This window comes from Argiope bruennichi, chromosome 5, assembly GCF_947563725.1.
Source record: "Argiope bruennichi chromosome 5, qqArgBrue1.1, whole genome shotgun sequence".
Classification (NCBI taxonomy): Eukaryota; Metazoa; Arthropoda; class Arachnida; order Araneae; family Araneidae; genus Argiope; species Argiope bruennichi.
Window position 1 is genome coordinate 47,325,901 of NC_079155.1, and position 23,779 is coordinate 47,349,679.

General features: G+C 25.1%; 1 protein-coding gene across 1 annotated transcript; it reads left to right on the forward strand.

The window, feature by feature from the left end:
• The first annotated feature begins 423 nt into the window (after positions 1–423).
• LOC129969494 (uncharacterized) lies at positions 424–17,716 on the forward strand. Its single transcript, XM_056084094.1, has 7 exons — positions 424–739; positions 2,754–2,888; positions 4,740–4,892; positions 4,998–5,130; positions 8,392–8,531; positions 11,484–11,560; positions 13,542–17,716. The coding sequence occupies exons 1-7, from the start codon at positions 598–600 to the stop codon at positions 13,614–13,616; spliced, it is 855 nt and encodes a 284-aa protein (XP_055940069.1). The 5' UTR covers positions 424–597; the 3' UTR covers positions 13,617–17,716.
• The last annotated feature ends 6,063 nt before the right edge of the window (positions 17,717–23,779 follow it).

Consider the following 23,779-nt stretch of genomic DNA (forward strand, 5'->3'; position numbering starts at 1 on the left):
CTACTGACCCTAGGCAGCTACCTGGTCACTAGGTTCAAATCCACCATTGACTGTGTTAGAACAAGCATGATTAGAAAGACCATTGCAACAACATTCAAAATAATCATATATTTTTCTATTATGTAGGATTGTCGCTTCACCTGATTCTAATATAAGGATTTGATCATTTGAAAGCAAACTTTCATTTAAGATCCATTTTAAGATATGATAATGATAAAAAAATCAAATATTCAGATATTATATTCCAAAAAGTATTATATTACAGTATATTTTTTTATAACTCCATCGAATTCTTTCGCATCTTAATTTGAATATTTAGCCACCAGTTTTTTGAGGCGACCGTAAAAAAAAATGAACAAAAATTATTTAGAATAAGAATCTGGTTCTTAAAAGTTTAGATCTTCGTTGTTTACAACATGGCGATTGTAGTGAACTGAGAACAGTGTGCAGTAAACAAATACTGATATTTCGGTTTATCTATTCTTACTTTTTAAAGCTGATGCTGCAACAATGAGATTAGAAATTCGAAACTGCATTAGTTGTTTGCGTTTCAAAATAAATTCAATGCAATAATATTAACCGTTGTTCTTCTCCCTCATGTCTACAGATAAGTCACCTTTGACTGAATGGGCATGGAACTTCAAACAATGTCGATTTGAAAGAAAATTTTTCAAATATCTTTTCCTACTGCACTTGTTTAATATCATAGCAATCTCAAAAATAGTAGCTACTACAAGTGGTAATAATTTTTTTATCTTGCAAATATAATAAATATGTAAATAACGTATTCAATTAAATTTATTTCGAATTTACATTATTAACTTTTTTCTAATGGCACACAAAATAAATTGTTTTTCTTAAGAAAATAGCTTAGAAAACGCACAAATTTTATATTTTTTCACATGCATGTTTTGTTTCAATTCTTTTATGTTAAATGTTCTTATTTTTTTATCTTATTAAATTACAATCAAATGCAAATTTAAATAATGGAATTTTAGTTATGTGGAACTGCAATATTTATTTCAGTTTCTTTATTATATTGTGAATAGTGAGATACAGTTTTATGAATTCATTATATATTTTTATTATTTGAATTCACAGAGACACTAAGTTAATAACTTTACTGTAGAATAATTCTATAAAATCATGCTCATTAGAATTATAGTATAAGATTTAATGGAAAAATTTAAAAAGATAAAGTTATTTTCATACTTTTGATTAATATCATATTTTTTACTTTTTATTATCAGGCAAAAAACAGTAATATAGTAAAAATAAAACTGGTAATAACTTAATAGGTTACTGTTCCATTGCATTCAAATTTTCCCTTTATTTAAATTGGTTATTCTTGACTACTGTTCCCTTAAAGAGGATTTAATAAGTGGAACTTGTAAAGTAAAAAGTAGATTAAATTTTTTAAACTGTTGAATTTATAATAAAAAAACTTGTTCATGCAGAAATAAAATATTGCTGTCTAAATTAGATAAGTACATAATAAGTTAAGCAGAAGATATGAAATATTTGAAATTCCAACATTCTTTGGACAAGGAATGCTATATAAATCATGAGGGAGGAGGGAAGTTACACATAAAAGCTTATATGAAAAAATAAACCACAATTATGTATATATATAATATTAATTTTGAGTAGAAATCTGGACAAATTTCTTTTTTTCCTTTTCTGATTTAATTTACTTATAAAAGTAGCTTTCTTTGCATAATATTTTGTTTATAATATTCATTTTTTGTAATTTTGTATAAATAATATGCAGAATAACACTATAATTTGGGAAATAAAGTCTTCAAGGCCATACAAAATATTTTATAGTATTAATTATGTACATACATATTTTATACATAATAAGTTCCTAATAAAATCTTTCTTTAAATTTAGAAGTAATCAGTTAATATTTCAAGTTTCAAAATAATAACATCTCTTGCAGGAAATATTTGAAGTTATTTTTATGGTTATTAGTATCAATTTTATTTTATAATACTTTGTATTTTTGTTGGTTAATCTTAATTTGTTTGAGTTGAAATTTTAATTGAATGCTTAATTATATTTTACTCCTAAAATGATGTAAATATTATGTGTAATGAATAGTTTCATTATTATTTTGCCTAGCAATTCAAATTCATGTGTATACTTCATGCAAAATGCAACAGAAAAGATAATTTTAATCTTTATTAATGATAAGTCTTGACCAATATAAATTTTTTGTGACGTAATTATGTCACAGAATATGAATTGTGAATGTGATAATTTTAAAACTAAAGAAAAGAATATTTGTTTTAATCAGATATTTCCAAGAAAATTAATATTTGATACTTTCCTGAATTATTCAAGTATACAAGAATTAATTTAGCTATGTAGGCAATTTGCCATTATTATTATTTAGCACACACTTTTAAAGTTACATACCATGCTTTATACTTTTGTTTTAAGCAACGATGTTGATTATCAGTCAGTATATTTGTTAGTCTGTTATTGTAAATAAGACTTTTTAAACCATCCTTATGGAAATGGTAACTTGCCTGATACGAAGATTTTTGTACAATAAAACTATTTCTGTTCACTCATTGTAATACATAAATTGTAACTTCTGTTATTTTCTATCAACCCTTCTATTGCTATTTCCCTGTACACACTTCTTTTTACCTTCCATTATGTATTTTAAATAATTTATTGTTTAGCAACAGAGTTATTTTTAAAAAAATTTACATGAAAGCTATTCTTTTCTTTTTCCCCTCCAGACTTTGACATTTCTTGCTCAGCTACCAGTAATTGCAGTAATATTACTGGTGAAGTAATGTGTGATATCCAAAATGGCAAGTGCTCTTGTGCAGAAGGAAATGTTCGTATGAAAACACACCATCATTGCCTCCCATGTAAGATATTATTGCAATCATGAAACTTTGTGGATTTCCTATGTTAAATATTTAATAAGTCTTTATTGATGGGAAAATAACTTTTTCAATTTTACATATATATTTGAAAATGTATTTAAGGCACTTAATATATAGGACTTGTGTATTAACTGCAAGTTATTGATGAACTTTATGCTGCATCGCATGTATTGAAACTTTTAGTTCATGCCATTGGCAAGCACAGTCAAATTTTAGATATAAGTAACATGGCATCTTAAGTGATTTTTTTTTTTTTTTTGTGATGTATAAATTTTATTTTTTCTTGCTTATAAAATTAATTTTTCAGCCCACTTAAATTAAAAAAAAAAAAAAAAAAAAAAAGATAACTTTTGATTTCCAGTGGTTTTATACTTATTCTCAGGATCTAGTAACAATTTTAACTGCCATGAATTGCTTCCCAAGCAGTTTTTTAACTTTGGTTCCACCACCTCAAAAACGGGAAGTCCCTTCTGTGAACTGTTAACATATCATGAACCAATTATATCATATTCCCTTGCTTCAGTTTTCTGTGGCAAAGCTGTCACATTTCTCTATAATGGTCATGGCTCAAACTTGCTGACAATAATAATGACAACCCTTTTAAGTTTCCTCTTTAATAGTTCAGGTTAACAGTAAATGGAGTTGAGGCTTTTTTTTCATTAACTGCAATTTTTTCAAGACTTTACAATACAAAATCTGTTTATTCTAATATTATATAACTTTCAATTTACTACCTGTTTAATTTTGCTTAACTTAATATAAGCATATATTATATAATGCTATTAATACACATTATTATTTTTTTAATAATACACTTTACTAATATTTAAGGAAATGAATCTAAGCATATTCTTAGTGTGCATAGCTGTCTGAATAATCTAGAATAATTTTTTAAAATCTTGTTATTTTGAATTTTATTCACTTATTTGTATTTTTAAATTTTTCTGAGTCTTTATAAATTATTGAATTCAATTAAAGATGATGTATTAATCTGATTGACTTGCTGTAATCTAAAGAAAAGTTACAAATAATAAAAATCTAAGCTTATACATCAGGGATTTTTTTTTAATTATAAAATTTAAAGATACAAATTATTTACTGTAATCACTTTAAAAAGAATGGATTTTTGGAAAAAGACTTTACTGTTAATATTGCCATTTGGTGTATGTCTTGTATTCAAATTTCTTAGAATAATTTATGGTCTCAAAATTTAGTGCTTACTCCTAATTTATTTTTATGATCATTTGTATCAGCACTTTAGATAGTGACAGTTCAAGTCTACTGTTTGTAAAGAGTTGCATACAAACAAATCATAGGTTATTAAGTGTAGTTATTATGTATTACAAGTTTTTATAACAAATTCTATGAAATATAAAATTTTTAATTTAAATATTAAGTTTCACCATACTGAAAATTAAATTATTTCTTTCAGATTTATCAGTTATTTAAAATATATAAACTTCTATTTAACCAGGAAGATTGAGCTTCCTGTTGCATTTGCTGAAGTGCCAGCTTTAGCTGTCTCAGACTTTGTCACCAACTTTGAGAAAAATAATCACAGCAATAGAAATTACTGAAACATTTTTTTCTTAAATGTTATGTTGATTTTTACTTTTTTTTTTTTTTTTTTACTTTCTTCCATTATAAATATAAGTAAATTAAATATTGCTTTTATCTTTCATTTTTTTCCCCAACTTTTTTTTTGTATGTTTGATCTTTAAATGGATATTTAATGAAAACAGAATTGTAAATATGAATGTAGAATTTTAATAATATTGACATTAGTTCTGTTTAAAATTGACCTTTAATTTTTTTTTAAATTTATTTATTTAGATGTTGGTATGGGAGAATATTGCCTAGACAATGCCCAATGTAGAAAAACGGATCCAAATGTCATATGTAGCAAATGGTCTCAAAGATGCCAGTGCACAGCTGGTTTTGAATATGAAACACATGAAAATAAGAGTATGAAGCTATGTTTAAAATGTAAGTCTTATATGGAAATGTTTGTACTGTTAATAAAGTCATTATTTGTTCTATGTACTTTTCAAATCTGAAATTTGTAATCATTACAATATTCTATTTGTTTAGCTCCCATGGCAGAAGTTGAACCTTATTTTGTGCACATTTTCAGTGGACTTGACACTGTGCACATTGTTTTAGGCTGTTTAACTGGTGGCTTAGCATTACTGGCTTGTTTTGCTGGTATATTACAACTTGTTAGGTAATAAAAATTCCTATTAGTAATATAAAATTTTAGTATTTATTTTTAATTCCAAGGTAGTTGAATTGATAATACTGAGCACTTATATATTTTGTTATATTAATGAATTATTGTTTATATTTTATTAAAAATTATTTAATTAATTTTAATAGTATTGATTATATTATTTAATTAATTTTTAATAGTATTGATTATATTATTTAATTAATTTTTAATAGTATTTTAATTGAATTGATGATGCTTTAGAAATATTTTAGTATTGAGCTTTGAGTATAGATCTATGATTTGTGTTATGAAATAAAAAAGAAAGGTTGTATTTTATTTTACTTAATGCATAGTTAGGTCTTTTTTTGTTTTGTTAGAATAGTTAGTGGTATAGAATTAGAAGCTATATGTTCTTAAGTAGAATATATTGTTTGATTTTAACAGTTTCTAACGAAGTATTTCTATGATGTCTTGTTAATTTATATAAAAAATATGCATCTTTCTGGGATTTAATTATAGTAACTGTAAGTACACTTGGTAAATTGGTACAAATTAACACAAAACTTGGTACAAATTTTAAAAGGTTAGAAAGCAAAATTGATTCTTTTTTTTTGTGATAATTTTACATTACAACTTTTATTGTAATTAAGTTGATGTAAAATAACCTTCATATCCCCCTTATGAAAAATGACAAATTTTTCTTGCTTTTTGGATATAATACCAATGATTTAAGTGATTTAAGATACTCAGCACTTATGATGAAAGCTTATTAAACATACTGTGCATCTGAACTGTAATTAAGTATTGTGTTAAATATATTGTGACCTTTATATTTGTTTGTATCTACTTTTCAGATTTTCCAATATATATATGAGTAGAAATTGTGGGAAAAAAAATCATCCAGATTTAAAAGACATTTACAAAATTTCTTATCTAATTGCTTTTAGTTGAATTGATTTTTCATTATTATTAATCAGTGCTTTGTTTTGTATTTATTTTTCAGCTTCTAGAATCAAAATAAAATTTTTGATAAACTTAAAGTTGCAAAAATTCGGGGGGAAAAAATGGGACCAACAAGTGGAAAAGTTTTATGAAACTCTGCTTTTGGTATATAGATAAGAAATAATGATTTCTAAATATTGTGAGAAATAACTATTTTAGAAAGTAGCTTGGTTTATTATTTTATGCATATCAATTTCTTATGAAAGAAAAAAAATATCGTTTGCGGAAATAGTAAATCTATTGCAATAATAATAATAATAATAATTAATAAAAAGAAAGTATTTGTTCAAGTAGAATTTAGGTACTAAATTTTTGCATACTTGAATATCAACTGTAAATAAAATCTATTTTGATTCTTCTCTCTTTTTAATTAATGGAATTTAATTAAGTTTTATTTTTTTAAAGTTTGTTTTATGCTTTTGTAGTTTGTCCACACTAACCATTGCCTAATTGCTAGTTTCTAATCCCTTTAAGATTCTCATATATTTCCATTTGAAAAGTGTATTAAATGAGTTAATAAATTATATTTAATATTATAACATTTAATTACAATACAGCTAAAAAAATTGCAGAATCAAAAGTTTGTTATCATTAGATCATATTAGCAATAGTCAGTAAAATATTAACTCATCTAGATTTTTAATAAACAGTTAAATTGTTTTGTGATTAAAATTGAGTTATGATGTTTTGATTTTTATTATTTTAAACCAATCAATGGCCACCTCAAGTTAATGCTGCCTATTGGTTAACATCTTTTTTTTTTTTTTTTTTTTTTTAAAGATGTCTATTGAAATAGTCTAAATTAAAGATATTCAAAACCAATAACTTAGCTAGTTTTAGTTATATAAAGATAGATTTTTTTTTACTATATAAAATTTATATCAAGAGCACTTAACTAAAAATAAAATTATACATATTAATGTATAATTTTATATTATATATAAAATTATATAATATAAATAAATATTTAGATTTAAAAAAATTTCTGTGGTACATTTATTGACTTTATTAATATAAAATAAAATTATTTACTTCATTTAAAATTCTTTTTCAGTTGGGATATATGCCTATTCCTAACAGTTTTGAAATTAGCAGTTTTGTAACAATGTTAGAAGGCATTTATATGTACCTATATATAAACATAGTCTCAAAATGGTTGTTTTCTCTCTTTAACTTTTCTTTGAAATAATAGCTGTTTCCAGCTTGGCAAGCAATTTCCACATGAAAGATCTTTTCTTTGATCATTATCTTCTTCTTGCCTATCTTTTTTTCAACATTGGTATTAATTAAGATCAAATAACCATTTTGTTGCATTACTTATTTTTGCTTATTCTATATTCTTCATTTCCATTATTTTTAATACACAAATATTTACCATCAACACCTTTATATCAAAAAATAAATAAATTTGATCTCTTCATGTTTATAAGATTGCTTCCTGAAGAATCTGCTAAAGCTCTCTCTAAACCTTTTATAGATATTCAGGAGTTAAAAAGAATGTGAAACTTACATTAATAGTTCACTTAATGCATTGAATGTCAATGTCTGTTGGTTCAAAGATTAAATAACAGAAAAAAATTTGTAAGTAAAAAAAAAATTGAGATTAAAACTTTTAGCTTTAAATATTATCATGTAATGATGTTTCGAACTTGATTCCTCTCATTTTTAGATTTAATGCTTACTTAGAACTGATTGCACTAATTATATATGCATAAAAAAATATTTTTAATATTGTTGTAATATATGTGAATATAAATTCAGTAATTAATGCAATGAAAAGTATTGTATCACTGGAAAGCTAATTTTACAAATTTAAAGTGATATAAGGATAATATTTATCTAATAAAATGTTCCAAAGTTATTAAGAGAAATTGTTAAAATTTTGATTAATTATTAACTGAAATTTTGAACTATTCTTATTTAATAAGTGCCTACTACTTAGGAATTAATTATTTGTGAAATTCATTTCCTCTAGATTCAACAGTCTGTCCAGTAGATCATTTTGAACAATTTTTTTTTCATAATGCAGAGCACATAATGGCAGCTTATTCAATAAAATATATATCAAATTATTATTGATGAAGATTATATATTTAACTAAATATATAATGTCATTTATATATGGATGGCAGGATATTCAATGTGTCACTGAGCAGTATTAGAATGCAGCATCATCCATTTGTGAATAGCATAACATGAGCTATATTAAAGTTCTTAATAACTCAGTGTGCAGTATTACTGTTTATCTCATGAGATGTATGTAATTACTTGCAGGAAGAAATGGACCCGCCCAGGCTGCTCTAATGACCATGATTCCCAATTTTCTCCTGATCTTGGCTTTAGCACCACAAGTGCTCCTTCTCAGAGTCAACCATACTCTGACTCCCAATTTAGTGTTACATCTCCATGTGCAGGTAGGAATAATTTCATAATATATATATGTCACATCTATGTAGCATATATTACTTTGGATAGTACTTCAATCTTTTAATCTTAAGATTTTTATTTGAATTTTTTTAATGTAAAATACAAATAATGCTATTATGAAGGTTTTTCATTTCTGTTTCATTGTACTAATTATTTTTCGTATCTAGATCTATATTTAGAAGTCATTTTTCTATATACATATCATGTTCAAAAACTAGTTTTTAACTGTGTTGGAGATAGGCATTTTCTTTCAATTGGAAAAGTGCTCTAAATAAACATATATTTTATATTGTCAATAAATGTGCTACTGAAAAAATTACAGTCTAAATTTTCATTCTATCTCTTAGCCATATATATATATATATATATATATATATATATATATATATATATATATATATATATATATACATACATACATACAGAAATGGCCAGGTTATAAAGTTTTGAAATTCATTATTTTAAGCAAATCTGGAAATGCTATTTGTTGATTGGCAGGTCCTTCTTAACCTTTTCATTCATAAGATTATCTGAGTTCTGGTACCTTAGAATATTGGAATGCCTGAGCTTCTTTTTCAAGGATAAGAATTCCCTACCTCATCCCCTCCAAACCTCTATCTCAGATTATGTTCATAAGGGATTCTTATGCTAAAGAGGACCTAGCTTGGCTAATGGCTTTTAAACTAACATGTGCTTGGACATCATTTGAATATTCTCAGAAAATTTTCCTGCCCTCTAAACCTATTTGGACAAGCATATCTAATGAGCAAAGCATATCCTCGGGTGTTCTATCAATCAGTTATGTTTAAAAAGAAGAATTTCATAATGATATCTCAGGATCTCATAAACCCACTGCAGTTTTGTTGAATGGACATTAAGGGCCTTTCAGTATTCGTAGAGGTACGGTAAACATTGAAATGATCATGGATTGTCTAAAATAATGATACTCAAAACTTCATAACTCATTACAATTAGCTACAAATAATTATGATGTTCAAAGTTATGAAGCCTTAAATATCACTGTTATTTGCAGATGATATCAGATTAGTTGATAGTTTTAGTTGCAGAAAGGTATTTTTTGTTTGTTTAATTCAAAATGTTAATGTATGGAAAATATTTCAAGAGAATTCAAATATTCAATAGAATCCAGGGATTGCATGAGAATTTAAATTTTATAAATTTTTCAGAACTATATATTTTAAGAACTTAAAATATAATTTGCTTCATTTGAACATTTTTCCAATTAGAAGAGCAGAGGAGCTACTAAATTCTGTAACACTATAAATAAAAATTAACATAAAAGAACACAAAATAATAGTGAATACTTATTGCTGTAAATATTTAATTTGTATTCCAAGCTCAGTTTATAGAGAAGAGCAATTCAAAAGAATATGTGAAAAGATATAAAGAAATCTACTACATTCTACAAAGAAAAGAGCAACAGAAAAGAACATAAGACAGAAAATTATTCTAAATGAAAACCAGGATTTCTGACTTTATCTTAAGAAAAAAGTTGAGCGTTAGCCTGCTGTACAAATAATAGATTTACTAAATTATAAGAAAAGAAAAGCATTGTAGTGGAAATGTGGGTAAAAAAATATTTTTTGGTGAGAAGCTGTTTTATGCTTAGCAGTGTTATAGTATTGATAAACAATTCTGTATAAACAAAATGATTCAAGAATATACCTAAAAAAAAAATTTAAAAAAAAAAAAAAAAGATGACTGAATTTTTTATCTCTCTTTCTCTCTCAGAACAAGGATTCTGTTACTGTTTTGGTTGCAGTGCCAAACAGTGAAAAATTGCTTCTGAAATTCATTGATAAAGAAGTAAATAAGAATGCAGAAAATTACATGAAGTCATGTTGACCTCTTTTTATGGCTACATGTTGATATATTGTATCCTTAAAAGTTTGAGTGTTTCAACAAGATTCTACATAATCCATTTGAGACAAGTCAAAAACAGGCTTGGCTCCATGTCATTTGTCCAATTTTATCAAGCAAGAGGATTGGCAATTTTCTCCTGATCTAAATCCTTTTGATTTTAGCATTTGAGAGATTTTAGAGACTTACATAAATTCCAAACAGCACAGAAGTTTGGGCAGCCTTAGAGGATCCATGTGATGTAATAAATACCCCTTAAAATGATTTTTAGCACTATCAGACAGTGTCAAAAAAGACTATATTTGGTTATTGATAATAATGGTGGCTGATAAACATTCATTTATAATTTTCATCGTTTATGATTTTCTTTTTTAAGTCTGCAAAATGAATTTACTTAATATATGTAATAGTATTGTGGTGAAAGCGTATTTAGTAGCCATTCTGTATATGCATATCTATAACAGCTTAGAATTTATCCCTTGAACTACAATTGTAATGGAAACTGTATTATCATTTTTGCAGAATGCATAAGCATTTCATTGTTTAATGATTTCTTTTAAATGAGTTAAGAAGCTTATTAATTTATTATGCTTTTAGATCAGAATAATATTTCTGGTTAATCCAGCAAAAGTGAGTAAGATGAAATTGTATTAATTTGTATTGATATATATATATATATGTTATGCATCTATAGATACATAAATGTTTCTTTTGAAGGTGATACCTATGTAAATTTCATAAGTTGTTCATACACTCTTAATAACCGAATTAATGATGGATCATGAGTGCAGTTCAGTTTCATCATATAATCTTATACGTGGAGCACATATGTATCTAAATTAGATATCATTCAAATGCTTCCTTACTGTTTTGTCATTTTATACATTTGTAAAGAATGCTTATTATTATGTTGCATTGATTTAGAATTGCAGAGTTTTTTTTTTCTTTTCTTAATATAAATGCTGCATTGTATTCAAATAAATCAGATGATTAGATAAAAATTAGAATTATTTAAAAATATGAACAAAATTCTTTTTTCTCCCCCATAAATGATTTAGGTGATTTTGCTTGCTTAGATGGAAATTCAACTGCACCTCCTACACCAGGTTCTTTAGATGATAAAGATTACATTGTTGTAAGTATAGCATGATTTTAATGGAGAAGGTTGGATAATTTGCATTGACTATTTGTTATATTTGCATGTATGTTTTATCTTCGTGTTAGTATTCTATTAATTTCATATGCTAAATTTACAATGGAGTACCTTCTCCCTGAGAATAATTAATGTATTTTTTGTCAGCTAATTTATCTATTCAATTTGTAATTTTTTATTAAGTTATATATATAAAGGGATATAGATATATATGCCAATAAATACAAATTTCTGTAACTTACTGAAATATTTTATAGCTAATTTTCTTTTCTTTTCTTTTTATTTTATTGTTGTTTGATAGGGTTTTAAAATTTACTTGATTTCTGCATATTATATTATAAGATCTTTTTTTTTATAATGTCATTTATAAACATGATAATGTTTATTGTTGTTGTATTACTTCTAATTGCAATGTGCATGGTGCAAAAATCATTCAAAATACTCAGAAAGTTACCAAATTTTTACAAATTTCTTTGTATTAAATATTCATTAAAAAACTATTTTTCAAAATTTTTTATAGATTTTTAATTGAAAATTAATTAAAATTTTTATGTCTTTCCTTAATCTTGGAATGTATTATGACACAAACATTATTTTTACGTTGTTTAAAAATTCAAAGGGGGGGGGTATTTTTTTAGTCACACAAATGATATTTTAGAATTATTTTTTTTTTGGACTTCATTAATTTTTTAAAAAATGCATGAATTATATTTCCAAAATATTTTTAATGTTATATCAAGTTCTAATATTTTCATTACATAACACATATTTTTATCTGCTTGTTATTGTTGCTATAGTTGAGAGTAATTTAACAAAAATAAAATATGAATAAATTAAGTCTAAAACTAGATTAAAAGTTCAAATTTTCCTTTTTTTTTTTTTTTTTTTTTTTTTATTCCTTTTGCAGTCAGCTTTAGTTTTTTGAGATCTCTTGTACTTTCCCAAAAAAAAAAGAATCTCCAAAATGTCAAATAGGATAAATAATAATGTTATATAATAGATTAAATGAGAATATTTTTAATTGAAAAAATATTGTCCCATCAGATCAAATTTCTGTAGTTTTGCTTTTTGGAGATATGCTATTGCTGTTTGTAATTATTATTATTATTATTACTTTCTCATGTACAAAAAGAAAGTATTTCAATTGTTAAAAAATTTGTAAACTCTAGATTCTGATGAATCTCTACATTTCAGACTTCCTGCTGTCTGAAAAACATATTTTTGGAATTATATCTGTCTGTTTCTCTGTGAACACAATTTTCTCAAAAATGCTTTGAAAAATGGAATGTAGTCTTAACACTAAATATGTAGATTTTTCCAAATGTTGAATGAAATCTGTTCACAGAAGGTTCTGCTTGTCTGTTTGTGTACATATAAATATGCTATTTACAAAACTGAAATATCTAGATGGATAAAATTTAGAACAAAGATTAATCTAAAATGTAGGTCTCCATCAAATTTTGAATGAAATTCGCTAAGAAGTTGACTATTGATATATTTGTATTTCATACATATAAATGTGATTACTCAAAAATACAATGATTTAAATAAATAAAATGTGGTAACTGACCTTGTTATTCAAATTCTAGTTATGTGTCCAAAGTTATTTAAAATACATTCTGTTAGTTATTTAAAATACATTCTCGGTTTTCTTCAATATTGTGAAGCACAAAATGCTCATGTATGAGATTTTGAAAATGAAATTCTGAGCACTTCCAGCTTTCATAGTTTTGCTCATGGTTCACAATTTTTGAAAGGAGGGAAATCATCTTAATTTGGCTGAAGGCAATTAAAATTTCTTTAATCTCTTTTAATGTTTGATGTTATATTAAAAAGGTTTTATTATCACTCATTTTATTTTGCTTTAATTGTGGATTATTTTTGGTGCATTAAAATTAATCTTTGTAGCAAAATTTATTTTCAATAGAAACAATGCATAATCTTTTTGCCCTCTTTGTTGCAGACCCCACCTCCAACATACGAAGAAGCCCTCCAACAATCTGATCGTAGAAACACAGGCTCAACAACAACTGTTTGAAGCAATATTTGTACAAATAGTTTGGACTTTGAAAATCTTTTTGCAGGGTTTTTGATTGTAGCACTGAGCTCTTTGCTTGTGGGCACTGAATTGAAAAGTCTGCAAATGCAAGATTTTAAAATAAGATGCTTTTAACCTCGTTGAAAGGTGCCAGCTGAATATTATATTTAAGTGCATTTTACAAGGTGTTATTTTCACTAATATATTGCTTAGCAGCTATATAAAAGTTGTTTATATATTTATTTATTTTATGATTATTTTTAAGATTACTGACAAGGGGCTTTTATTTTAAATCTAAGCTGCTCTTCAGCAAATTATATTCTGCATAGATGTAGAATTATTTGAAAATCATTGAGGAAAGTTTCTGCATCTAGTTTATTATTACAGAAACAGCTTCAGATTTATTTTTATTTCATAGTGGAAGTATTGAAGTCTGCATTTTTAGTTTAAAATCTTTATGTTAGATTTGAAACTTCATATTTGCAGCCTTATAAAAGGATCCACACATTGGCAAAATGCTCAAATTTTCTAGATTTTAAAATCAACTGTGCCACATTCAAGTCATTTCAAATTTACATCAAACAGTGCCTCTTTTAATGGTTTTCTTATTCCTTTTAACTTCTATATGAAGTTATAAAATAGTATTTACATATTTTTTTCTTCAACCATTGAATGCAACATACCTGCCTTTTATCATAGTACTGAAATAGATTTAGTTAACTCTTTATCTGGTCTGATAATTTGAGTGAATTCTTTAAAATCAAAACTACCTGTGCTTAAGCAATGGATCATGTTGTGAATAGATTAGCAGATGGAGTGAAAAAGTGGACTGTTGGCATAGTGATGGTAAGTGGCATCTAGAACATAACATAATTTCATGCCCCATCATCATCAATGGTTTACCAAGGCCTGCCTAAGCAATAAATTGTGTCTGGCCATTATATTGTTTCTTTTTTTGCCCTCTTATATTTGACTTTAGAGAGTGGCATAAATACACTAATGTTTAATTTCTATAATGCCCCTAAGAAAAGTGCCTAGAACATCTATATATTCCTATCCCTCCAGTTGCTGTGCCACTGAAATTGATATTGTTATAAAACTTTGTTGAGTAGCTTTATAACTAGATTAATTTTTATTAATCACTAATTTTATTTTTCAATTTTAGTCTTAGGAAAAGAAAAGAAAAAATCTCAAATGAAAATAAAGTTCCACTGTTATATATATTCTCCACCAATAGGTGGAAGAGAAGTTAGTTGGCCTTATGTATTTTTAATCAAAATACATTTCTTCTCCCTGAAGCAAATAAGAAATAAAAATTTATTTAAATGGTGAGATTATGCAATAAATACTTCTTGAGATAGTATACTGTTGAATAATTAAAGCTTATTTCTTCTATAAAACACTTAATAAATGTAAAGTTGTAACTAACTGTGCATTATTATGTAAATGCATGGAATTGTTATTAAAAGATATACTGTATAAAAATACAGAAAATTGTATTAAGGAAGATTTAATTTGACATCAATGAATATCCTAGATATTTTTATAGGAATATTGGTATATTTATTTCACAAAATGAATGAATGTATATTGCAGAAGAGATTTACTTAAATTAATTTTTTAGCGCACCAAATGCGTTCCTAGTCATGCATATAACTATTTTATGTTGAAATTTTAACTTATATTTAATGTGATATTTTTTATGCATCATGTTGCTTTATTTTTTACTATATATTTAATAATTTAAAATATTTTGATTTATATATGTGATGTCATGTTTGTATGTTTTTATATGATATCTTTTACTTATTTTAAAGTATTTAAAACTTTTAACTCTTTTTATACTATGATTTTGATGTTGCATTTTATATTATCTAAGGTTTCCCCTTCATATTCTGCGTACTTCTATTTTTTTAATTTGTGTGATTTAAGAGTTACAGAAAAAATTATACTTTCTGATTTTTATTATTCATTCAAAAATTAGTAATCAAACTGCATAAATATAAACAAAGATAAAAAAAAATTGGAACAAATATTATTCTGTTTGTATTATTGAAATATAATCAAGCTCCTATCTGTTGCTGTGAATATCAACCAGGATTTCTTAAACTGGAGTTCATTGTCACAAATTTCAAGTGGAGTGAAGTAAAAAACATTGGGATCATTCTATTTGATTTAAATTTTTAGTTGACATTAAGCTTTTGTATATTTGTAAGTAAAAAAGTGGAAGAGGTAATTATAATTATCTAAAAAATTTCATGACAGTTTTCCAAATATTTATTATAATTAGCATTGATGAATGTACAATTTTTATTGTTCAATTTATAATTTTGAAGTTTTGGCATAGTTTTTTTCAACAATAATGATTCAGGGGAAAAAAGTATTAAAAAAAAATAAGCAAAAGTTTTTTGTTTTTTTTTCCCCAACCTTGATATGGATATAATTGTGACATTAATATTAGAAGATTAAAATTTTAAAATTATGTTTTTTGTGGGAGGAATTTTCATTTACTCATAATAATTGTAACATGATAATTTAAAAGTCATTTCATATTTCTTCACATTTTTATTTATTTTTGTAATTTACCAATTAATATTTGAATGATCTAAACAGGAAAAAAGGTAAATTGTGTAGATAATTTGAAATTTTAGTCACATAATTTTCAAAAGTTAATCTAGTCTGAAAAATTTCATATTTTTCTTGTAATAATCTGTTGAAAAAACTGACTTGATTTATTAGACATACTCTTCAACACAAAAGCTAGTTTCTGTGATTATAAAAAAGTATTATCTGTTGTGACAAGATAACTTTTCTTCTTTTAGTAAAATGAAGCCATTAGTTTCTATTACAGCAAATGAAAATTAAGTATTCTGTACTTAATGATTAAATCTTTGTGTTATAAGATCATGATCACATTAACACTGCATTATGGACAAAAAAATTTTGTTAAAAACAAATGATTTTTTTTAACCTTTATTTAAGTTATATTTTGAACATTGATTAATCTAATTTCTTTATGACTTAAAAAATTGTTAAGTGTGAATAAAAGTATTTTCATAGAACTTAATTTTTCAGCTAATGCTAATGATTATGCTGTTATAGTGGTTGTTTCTATTATTTTTAAAAAAGCAGAGATAAATCATTTGTTGAAGGTAAATAAGAGCAGCAGAAGAGAGATATTAAAAATTCAGTAAAGGTATAAAAGTTGACCTGTTATTTTTGTCATAATTCATCCTTTATTTTGTTTTTATTTTTTAATTGCCCCCCACCCCCACAATCATTAAACATTTTGGCTGACAAGAGCACATCTGAATAACCTTTTTCTTTCTCTCTGAAATTTATTTTGTATGTATTGGGTAAAAAAATATTACATGGGAAAGAAAAAAAAAATGGTTTATAAAAATAGTAGATATAGCTCAAAAAGTCTATGAAGGCCTGTAATTAAAGTTATAAAATGATACATTAGTTCCTTCACCTACAATGATATGTTTGACATATGCATTGAAGTACAGATTTTTTTAAAAATTTTTAATTTAAATCTGCAATTAAAAGGTGGTATTAATTAAAAATGTCACTTGGAAATAGTTCAATATCTCAAAATCCTTTATGCTATTATAAGGATTTTAAAAACAATAAATGCCCCTAATAGAATGTTACTTAATTAGGAAGTTAAATGAATTCATAAGTCAAGGGTTAACATTAACTTCTTTTTAAAAACATTTTTTTAAACCAAAAATTGTTTGAAACCACATGTTAGTGTGCAAGAAAATCAGAAGTTTGTTCATTTTCTTTGTAGTAAACTGTTATTTTTTTTTACTATCCTCTACTTTACTTGGAGGAAATTTAGAAATATTAAGTATAGTTCCATAAGCAGTTTCCTTATAAATTATCCCAGGAAAAAAAAAATATTAGTGTCATTGTTGTAAAACATCCTATTGTATTACAACATATTTTATACTCTAAGCTTCTGTGATAAGATTTGAACATGTTTTCCTTTACGAATCATTTGTACTCATTTTTGTGATGTTTTTAATTTGTAGCTTAGAATTGAACTTTTTAAAAATTTTATTTATGTATGTCCTTAAAAAAACAAAGTGCAATTGTACCACCGTTTTTTTTTTTTTTTTTTTTTTTTGTTAAACAACAAAAGATTCTTTTTAAAAAAGTTATTTGTAATGAAAATGAAAAATCTTGATGACTTATCATTCTTATAATTGATGACTTATTATTAGACTTATTATGCCCAATATTATATCTGCATTTTTAATTTTGTTGATAATTAATATGATAAAAAGATGCTGAACATCTAATTTTTTTCAAATGTATAGTTATGTCAATTGAAAAATGGCTGTTAAAAAATAATCTTAATTTCTGTTAAAACATTTTAAAGTGTCATCATATTTGGCTTTAGATATTAAGATTAATAAGTGATAGATGTTCATACATTAATAGTAAAAGAGATCATTAACATCACTACTTTGATTGTAAATGCTTTGTTGGTTTATTGATTACATCTAATTACTTTCCTTTTATATTACTTTACATGAAATAACACAGTGAATGCATACACGGATTAATATGTTTAGAATTACCATTCACTTATAAAATAAAAATTAGTTATTCAGCATCTTTTTATTAAATTTATAGTTCAAAGTTGTAATATATATATACACAAACAGATCATTATATTTTCTTAAAGATTGTTATTCTTGATTATCAAATGGAAAATCAATGAATTGACATGCATTACTAATTATTAATTTTAATTATTAATATTAATTTTAACTATTTTAAGTATTATTAATTTTTAAAAATCACATTGCTTACAACAATTTGAAGAAGTAAAACAGGTTTCAAAACATTGCATTTAAAAGATATTACGAAATGAATGTCAAAAAATTATTATTGTTAAATGAAATGTTTGAGAAGAGTAATACTTTCAATAACTAAATAAAGAAAAAAAATATTATAATTTAATTCAAATTTATTATTTATTTAAAACAAAATTTTAAAAGTATGAAAACTCATTATATGCTATAAGTAAAGTTGATAATAGTTTTGATTTAATTGCTTTTTCTCAAGTATAAGAATCATATTAAAGCTTTGTACAATTTGCTTTTGAAATTTTAATATATTGTTTTGTAAGAAAATAGTATTTATTATTAGGAAATTATTCAATTACATTAATATTTATTAGTTTTAACTAAAAATAAAACTATTATCAGAAATTTAATTTGTTAAATACTTGCCATCTTGGAAAAACTTTATGAAAATTAATTTCCATTCTCTAAAGCAGTATTGATGGATTTTTTTCTGTATGTATTAAAATGTTTATTATGTATTTCGTATGGGAGAGGGGGGTTTAATACTTAGAAATATAGAGCTTATTTTTCAAAGGATAGTAGATTGTTTATGAGCAAGAAGCATGAGTATTCATGAATTTGGTGGAAAATATTGAGTATATCATTAATACTTTCAGTTGTTTTGTCCATTATATTACAAGAATAATTATCCACATCAGTTCATTTCACTGGATTATGTGGGATTAGGAACTCGTTTCCAGAATTGAATAGCAAAGTTTGTTGAAAAAAACAATGGAAGGCTCATTGTGTAAATCATTGTATGTGTCATTTATGTTTAAATTATGTAATTTCTAAACACTGGTACTAGTTTCTTTTCTTGATAATATAGTTGTAAAATACACTCGTTTCTATATTAGATTCAGAAAACTGCAAACAGGCCATGTGTGAGATTGGGAAATCTGAATAGGTTGATTTCTCAGATTTTGAGAAAACCCAATTGACATTTAAAATCTATTTTTCCTAACAAAAATAAAATAAAATTGGTAAAATTTAATTTATAGTGTATTAATATATCATAATTCACCTCACTCTTTATTTTTAAAGTATTGAGGCCTTGGTATAATAAGAATTTTGTTTAATGATGAAAATGCTCTTTATACTCAAAATGGAAACATTACTCATCATTTTTAATACATATTGTAAATTTAAATTTGTCATATAATTAGGCTAAGAATTGATATTAATAAATCAGATGCACTTCAGCACCATTGAAAAAGCTATTTCAATCTACACATTTAGTTATAAAAATTATAGCTTAGGATTTTATTTATAAAGAAAGCCATAAAAGTAAAAATTTTAATAGGCATTAAATGTTTGAATACTAAAAATATTTAGGTTTGGTAATGTTGAAACTATACTGGTAATTTAATGGGGTGTAAGCAGTTTCACGCTCTTATTTTAGGTCTGGTTGAAAAAGGATGGCACTACGTAATCTTATTACTCAAGCTTGCCTTGAATCATGTTACAGTTTTTCAGTAGCTGTACGGGTACTATTTGCCTTAGTATTGTTGCCCTTAATATTCAATGACTGTGCTCTTTTTTTCATTGTAATAGAATCTGTATTCTGGTGACAATCTTTTCAAATTTGTATTGTTACCTTAATTGTACTGGAATTCGATTTGTTAAAATGTTACTGCATTTAGGATAACTAATTGAATGATACGACAAAAATTTCTATCATAAATAACTAAGCACCGAGAGATGTTCTCTGAATATTTGTCACATAAATATTCATTAACTGTAAAATAATTTTCTTTTCTAATGCATTACTTGAATAGTGTGCTTCTTACATTTTTCTAGTATAAAAAATTTCATGAAAGCATTTTCACTTGAGAAAAACTTCAACTGTTATATTTATGATGTATGATAATGCATTCATATTGTCTAAATGTATGATACATCAACGAATTTTTATTTATTGTATGCTAATTTGAAATAAAGAATTAAAAACATTAAAAGTGTTGTAACAGTGTTTCACTTTTTACATTTCATTCAGTTTTTAGGTGAATACTTAGATATCTTGACTACTGATATCAAGAACACTTGTCAGAATGCACATCATTGAGAAATCCCCTTCCCTTAATGATTTTCAAAAGATGTTTGAGTTTTTAATTACCCTGGGAGATTAAAATATTTCTAATAAGGTTGGAGCTTTTTCTAGTTGCTCTATTTATATATATATAATGTTGGACAATATAAACAAAAACTGCTGTGTACTAATGTTATTAAATTTCTCTTTTCGTCAATCTCAAGAAAGAGTTCAATTTAAAATCATTTAAGAAATCTTAATGACATGATTTATGTTAAAATAATTTTCATATTTTTTATTTATAAATACCAAAGAGTTTTGGATTCATAATTTAAGAAATCCTGCAATAATATATTCATAGAAAAGGTCTATATATAGGTCATTAAGAAAAAAATCTTGGCCTGGATAATATCAGCATCATCAAGTCTGTGTATATTTGCATATTTCATTACAATATATAACGAATTTAATTAGAAAACTTCCATAATTTATTATTGTTTAGTTAATGGAATATTAATGATTTTTTTAAATAATTGGAAAACGAAAAATCTTTATCGGTACTGTTTTTTTTTTTTTTTTTTTTAATCCAATATGTAAGGACAATATTTTAGAAAATTCTTAGCAAATCAAATAAAATACTAAAAAAAAAGTCGTGCATTCATTAAACATTGTGTCAGTTTTAAATGTACTAACATCTCCATTTAAAAATGAAACTGTTTTGTGAATCCAAATCAAATCCACACAATTTCATCAAATTTAAATGTTGCAAAGCTATTAATGTCACTTGATGTTCCTCGAATTCTATTTCTTAAAATTTAATGAGGAAAATTTTTTATTTAATATTTTTCTTATTCTGGATGATTTTTTGTACATATTTGTAATATAGTTTCTAACAATTGTTGAAAAGAAATTCAGTGTTCCATCGAACAAACCAATAAACTGTTATTCATATGAAATTTTTTTCAATGTAATTTTAAAAATCTAAATTTTTCTAAAGAATTAAAATTGATCAATGCACTATCGAAAAACAATTGTTTAATAAATTTTGTTGACACCTTTAATCAATTTTGAGAAATTATTTTTAAAAAAATTAAAATCCTTCCATCCAGTGTTCTAATTCCATTAGCTTTTTCGATTTTTTTAGTTCATTATTCGAATAATTCTAATTTAACATAAGAATAATCTAATAACTTTTTTCATTGAATTTTGCTTTCCTAATGAATTAAAAGGTTTTTCTGTACTGTGTTGTCAATATGCCAAATTAGGAAGTCAACAATCATGAATATTTTTATATAATTTAAATTCTAATGGCAGCAAATTTGAACATGTCTTCATTTTCAATTAATTATTTCGAATTTGAATGGCTATAATTCACTAGGTGACATTGTCACGAAGAACAAGGTGTGAGTGCAAAATCAATACAGTGGGACCTTTCTGGATGAGTATAATTTTCTATTTATACTTATAATGCAAAACACTCATTAAACGGCTTTTTTGTCCCCATATGTTTCGTATAAAATAGGATAATGCATTCCATTCCAATTTTTTTTTTTCACATTTATAAAAATGTAATTTCTTATTTATAATGCATGTTTTTTTTTTATGAGAAAGGTTTTTTAAGACACTCATTTTTACCTACATTTTAAAATTTGGTGAAAATGGGACATGGGATGGCTCTTTTTAAAAGTTTCCCATGCTTTCAGGGTCTTTCTTATTTCCCTGAAAGGTTGATAGTGTACTGAAGCAGCTATTTCCTCTTAAAATATCTCCTGCACAACTTTTTGCTGCAAGATAGAATGCAGCCCCTAACTATGTATGTGTGCTTGCATGTTATTGAAATGCTTCTTCATATCTTTGTGTGAAACCAAGACACTTTCCAAAGTGTCTTGCATTTTTTCTTTTTGATTTTTCAATTAACTACATATTTTACAGTTTCACTTTTAATTAAAAAAAAAACATGAACAAAGTAGTGTTGAATACAGACTAATAGTTAAAAGAACACAGATGATATTCTGCATCCTGATTTCGCTGATATTCATACTTTCAGATAAGATTTCTTTTCACTTCTATAATGTCGGTTTAGCCTAATGTGATATCATTATAAATGTGATCTACTTGTAGTTCAGATTTTCTAAATATATATATATTTAAAGTCATGCAAATAAAATACCAACCTTTTTGGTTATGCATTTGTTTTTTCTTTGCTCTTGATTTGAAAGTAATTATTCCGGTTCGTGCCAAAAATATGATTGGTATAACAAAATAAATTCTTGAACAGAAATTGTGAGCTAATGTTTTAAAAAAGAAACTGATTTTTGATCTATAATTAAAAGTCATTAATATAAAGTCTTGTCTTTTATAAATTTGTAAGTATCTTCTGGCTACTTTGATGTTTTTTTTTTTTTATTATATTGTAATTCACAGATGGTCTTTTCGATTAATGTAGATATTTTGTTTACTTCTGTTTAAAGAATTTTCTTGAAAGAAATAAATTTTTGCTATTGTTTTTAGCTATAAGAAAATTACCCGAATTTCATTACTTAAAATTTTGATTCTAATAGCATCTCAAACATTAATTGATGTATTTAATATTGATAAGAATTCTTTTAAATACTAAAGGCTAAATTGCATTATAAATTTGAACAATAAAGTTAAAAGGACAGGAATATCAGAGGCAAATAAGCAAAAATCAAAAGTTAGGCTTACACTGTAGTTCTTACACAGGAATGATATGCAATATTTTGAATCAGAAAAAGATCTAAAATTTCTTTTCTAGAAGAGACTGGATGGAGAAAGATTTAAATGAAATATAGTAAATGTCAATGTGATCATTTCAGAACTTTAGAATTTTCCTAACATTAACTGACTGATAACATTTAAAATGTGTGAAATCAAAAGCACTTTTCCTTTGATAAGATAAAAGACTTATAGTCTATCTATAATTTTAAAAAATAAAGATATAATTGTTGTTTATCAAAATTATTCCTTGTATTTGTACATACATTTTTTTAAACTTATTGAAGAATGTTGCAAGCCAGCTTTCAAAATATTAAATGTGTGTTCATTGGAGGATTCCCTTCAATTCTTTCGTCCCCGTCAGAATCATCAATTCTTATTTGATCTCCCTCACAAAAACCTCGCAATCTTGTGAAATTTTCAAATGTGTCGGTTCATCTTAAATAAAATTTTATTCAAGTTAAGAATTTAATTTTTTTTAAATCTATTTGCAATTGAAGTACAACAGTAGGTGAAAGTGAATTATAGCTGCTCAA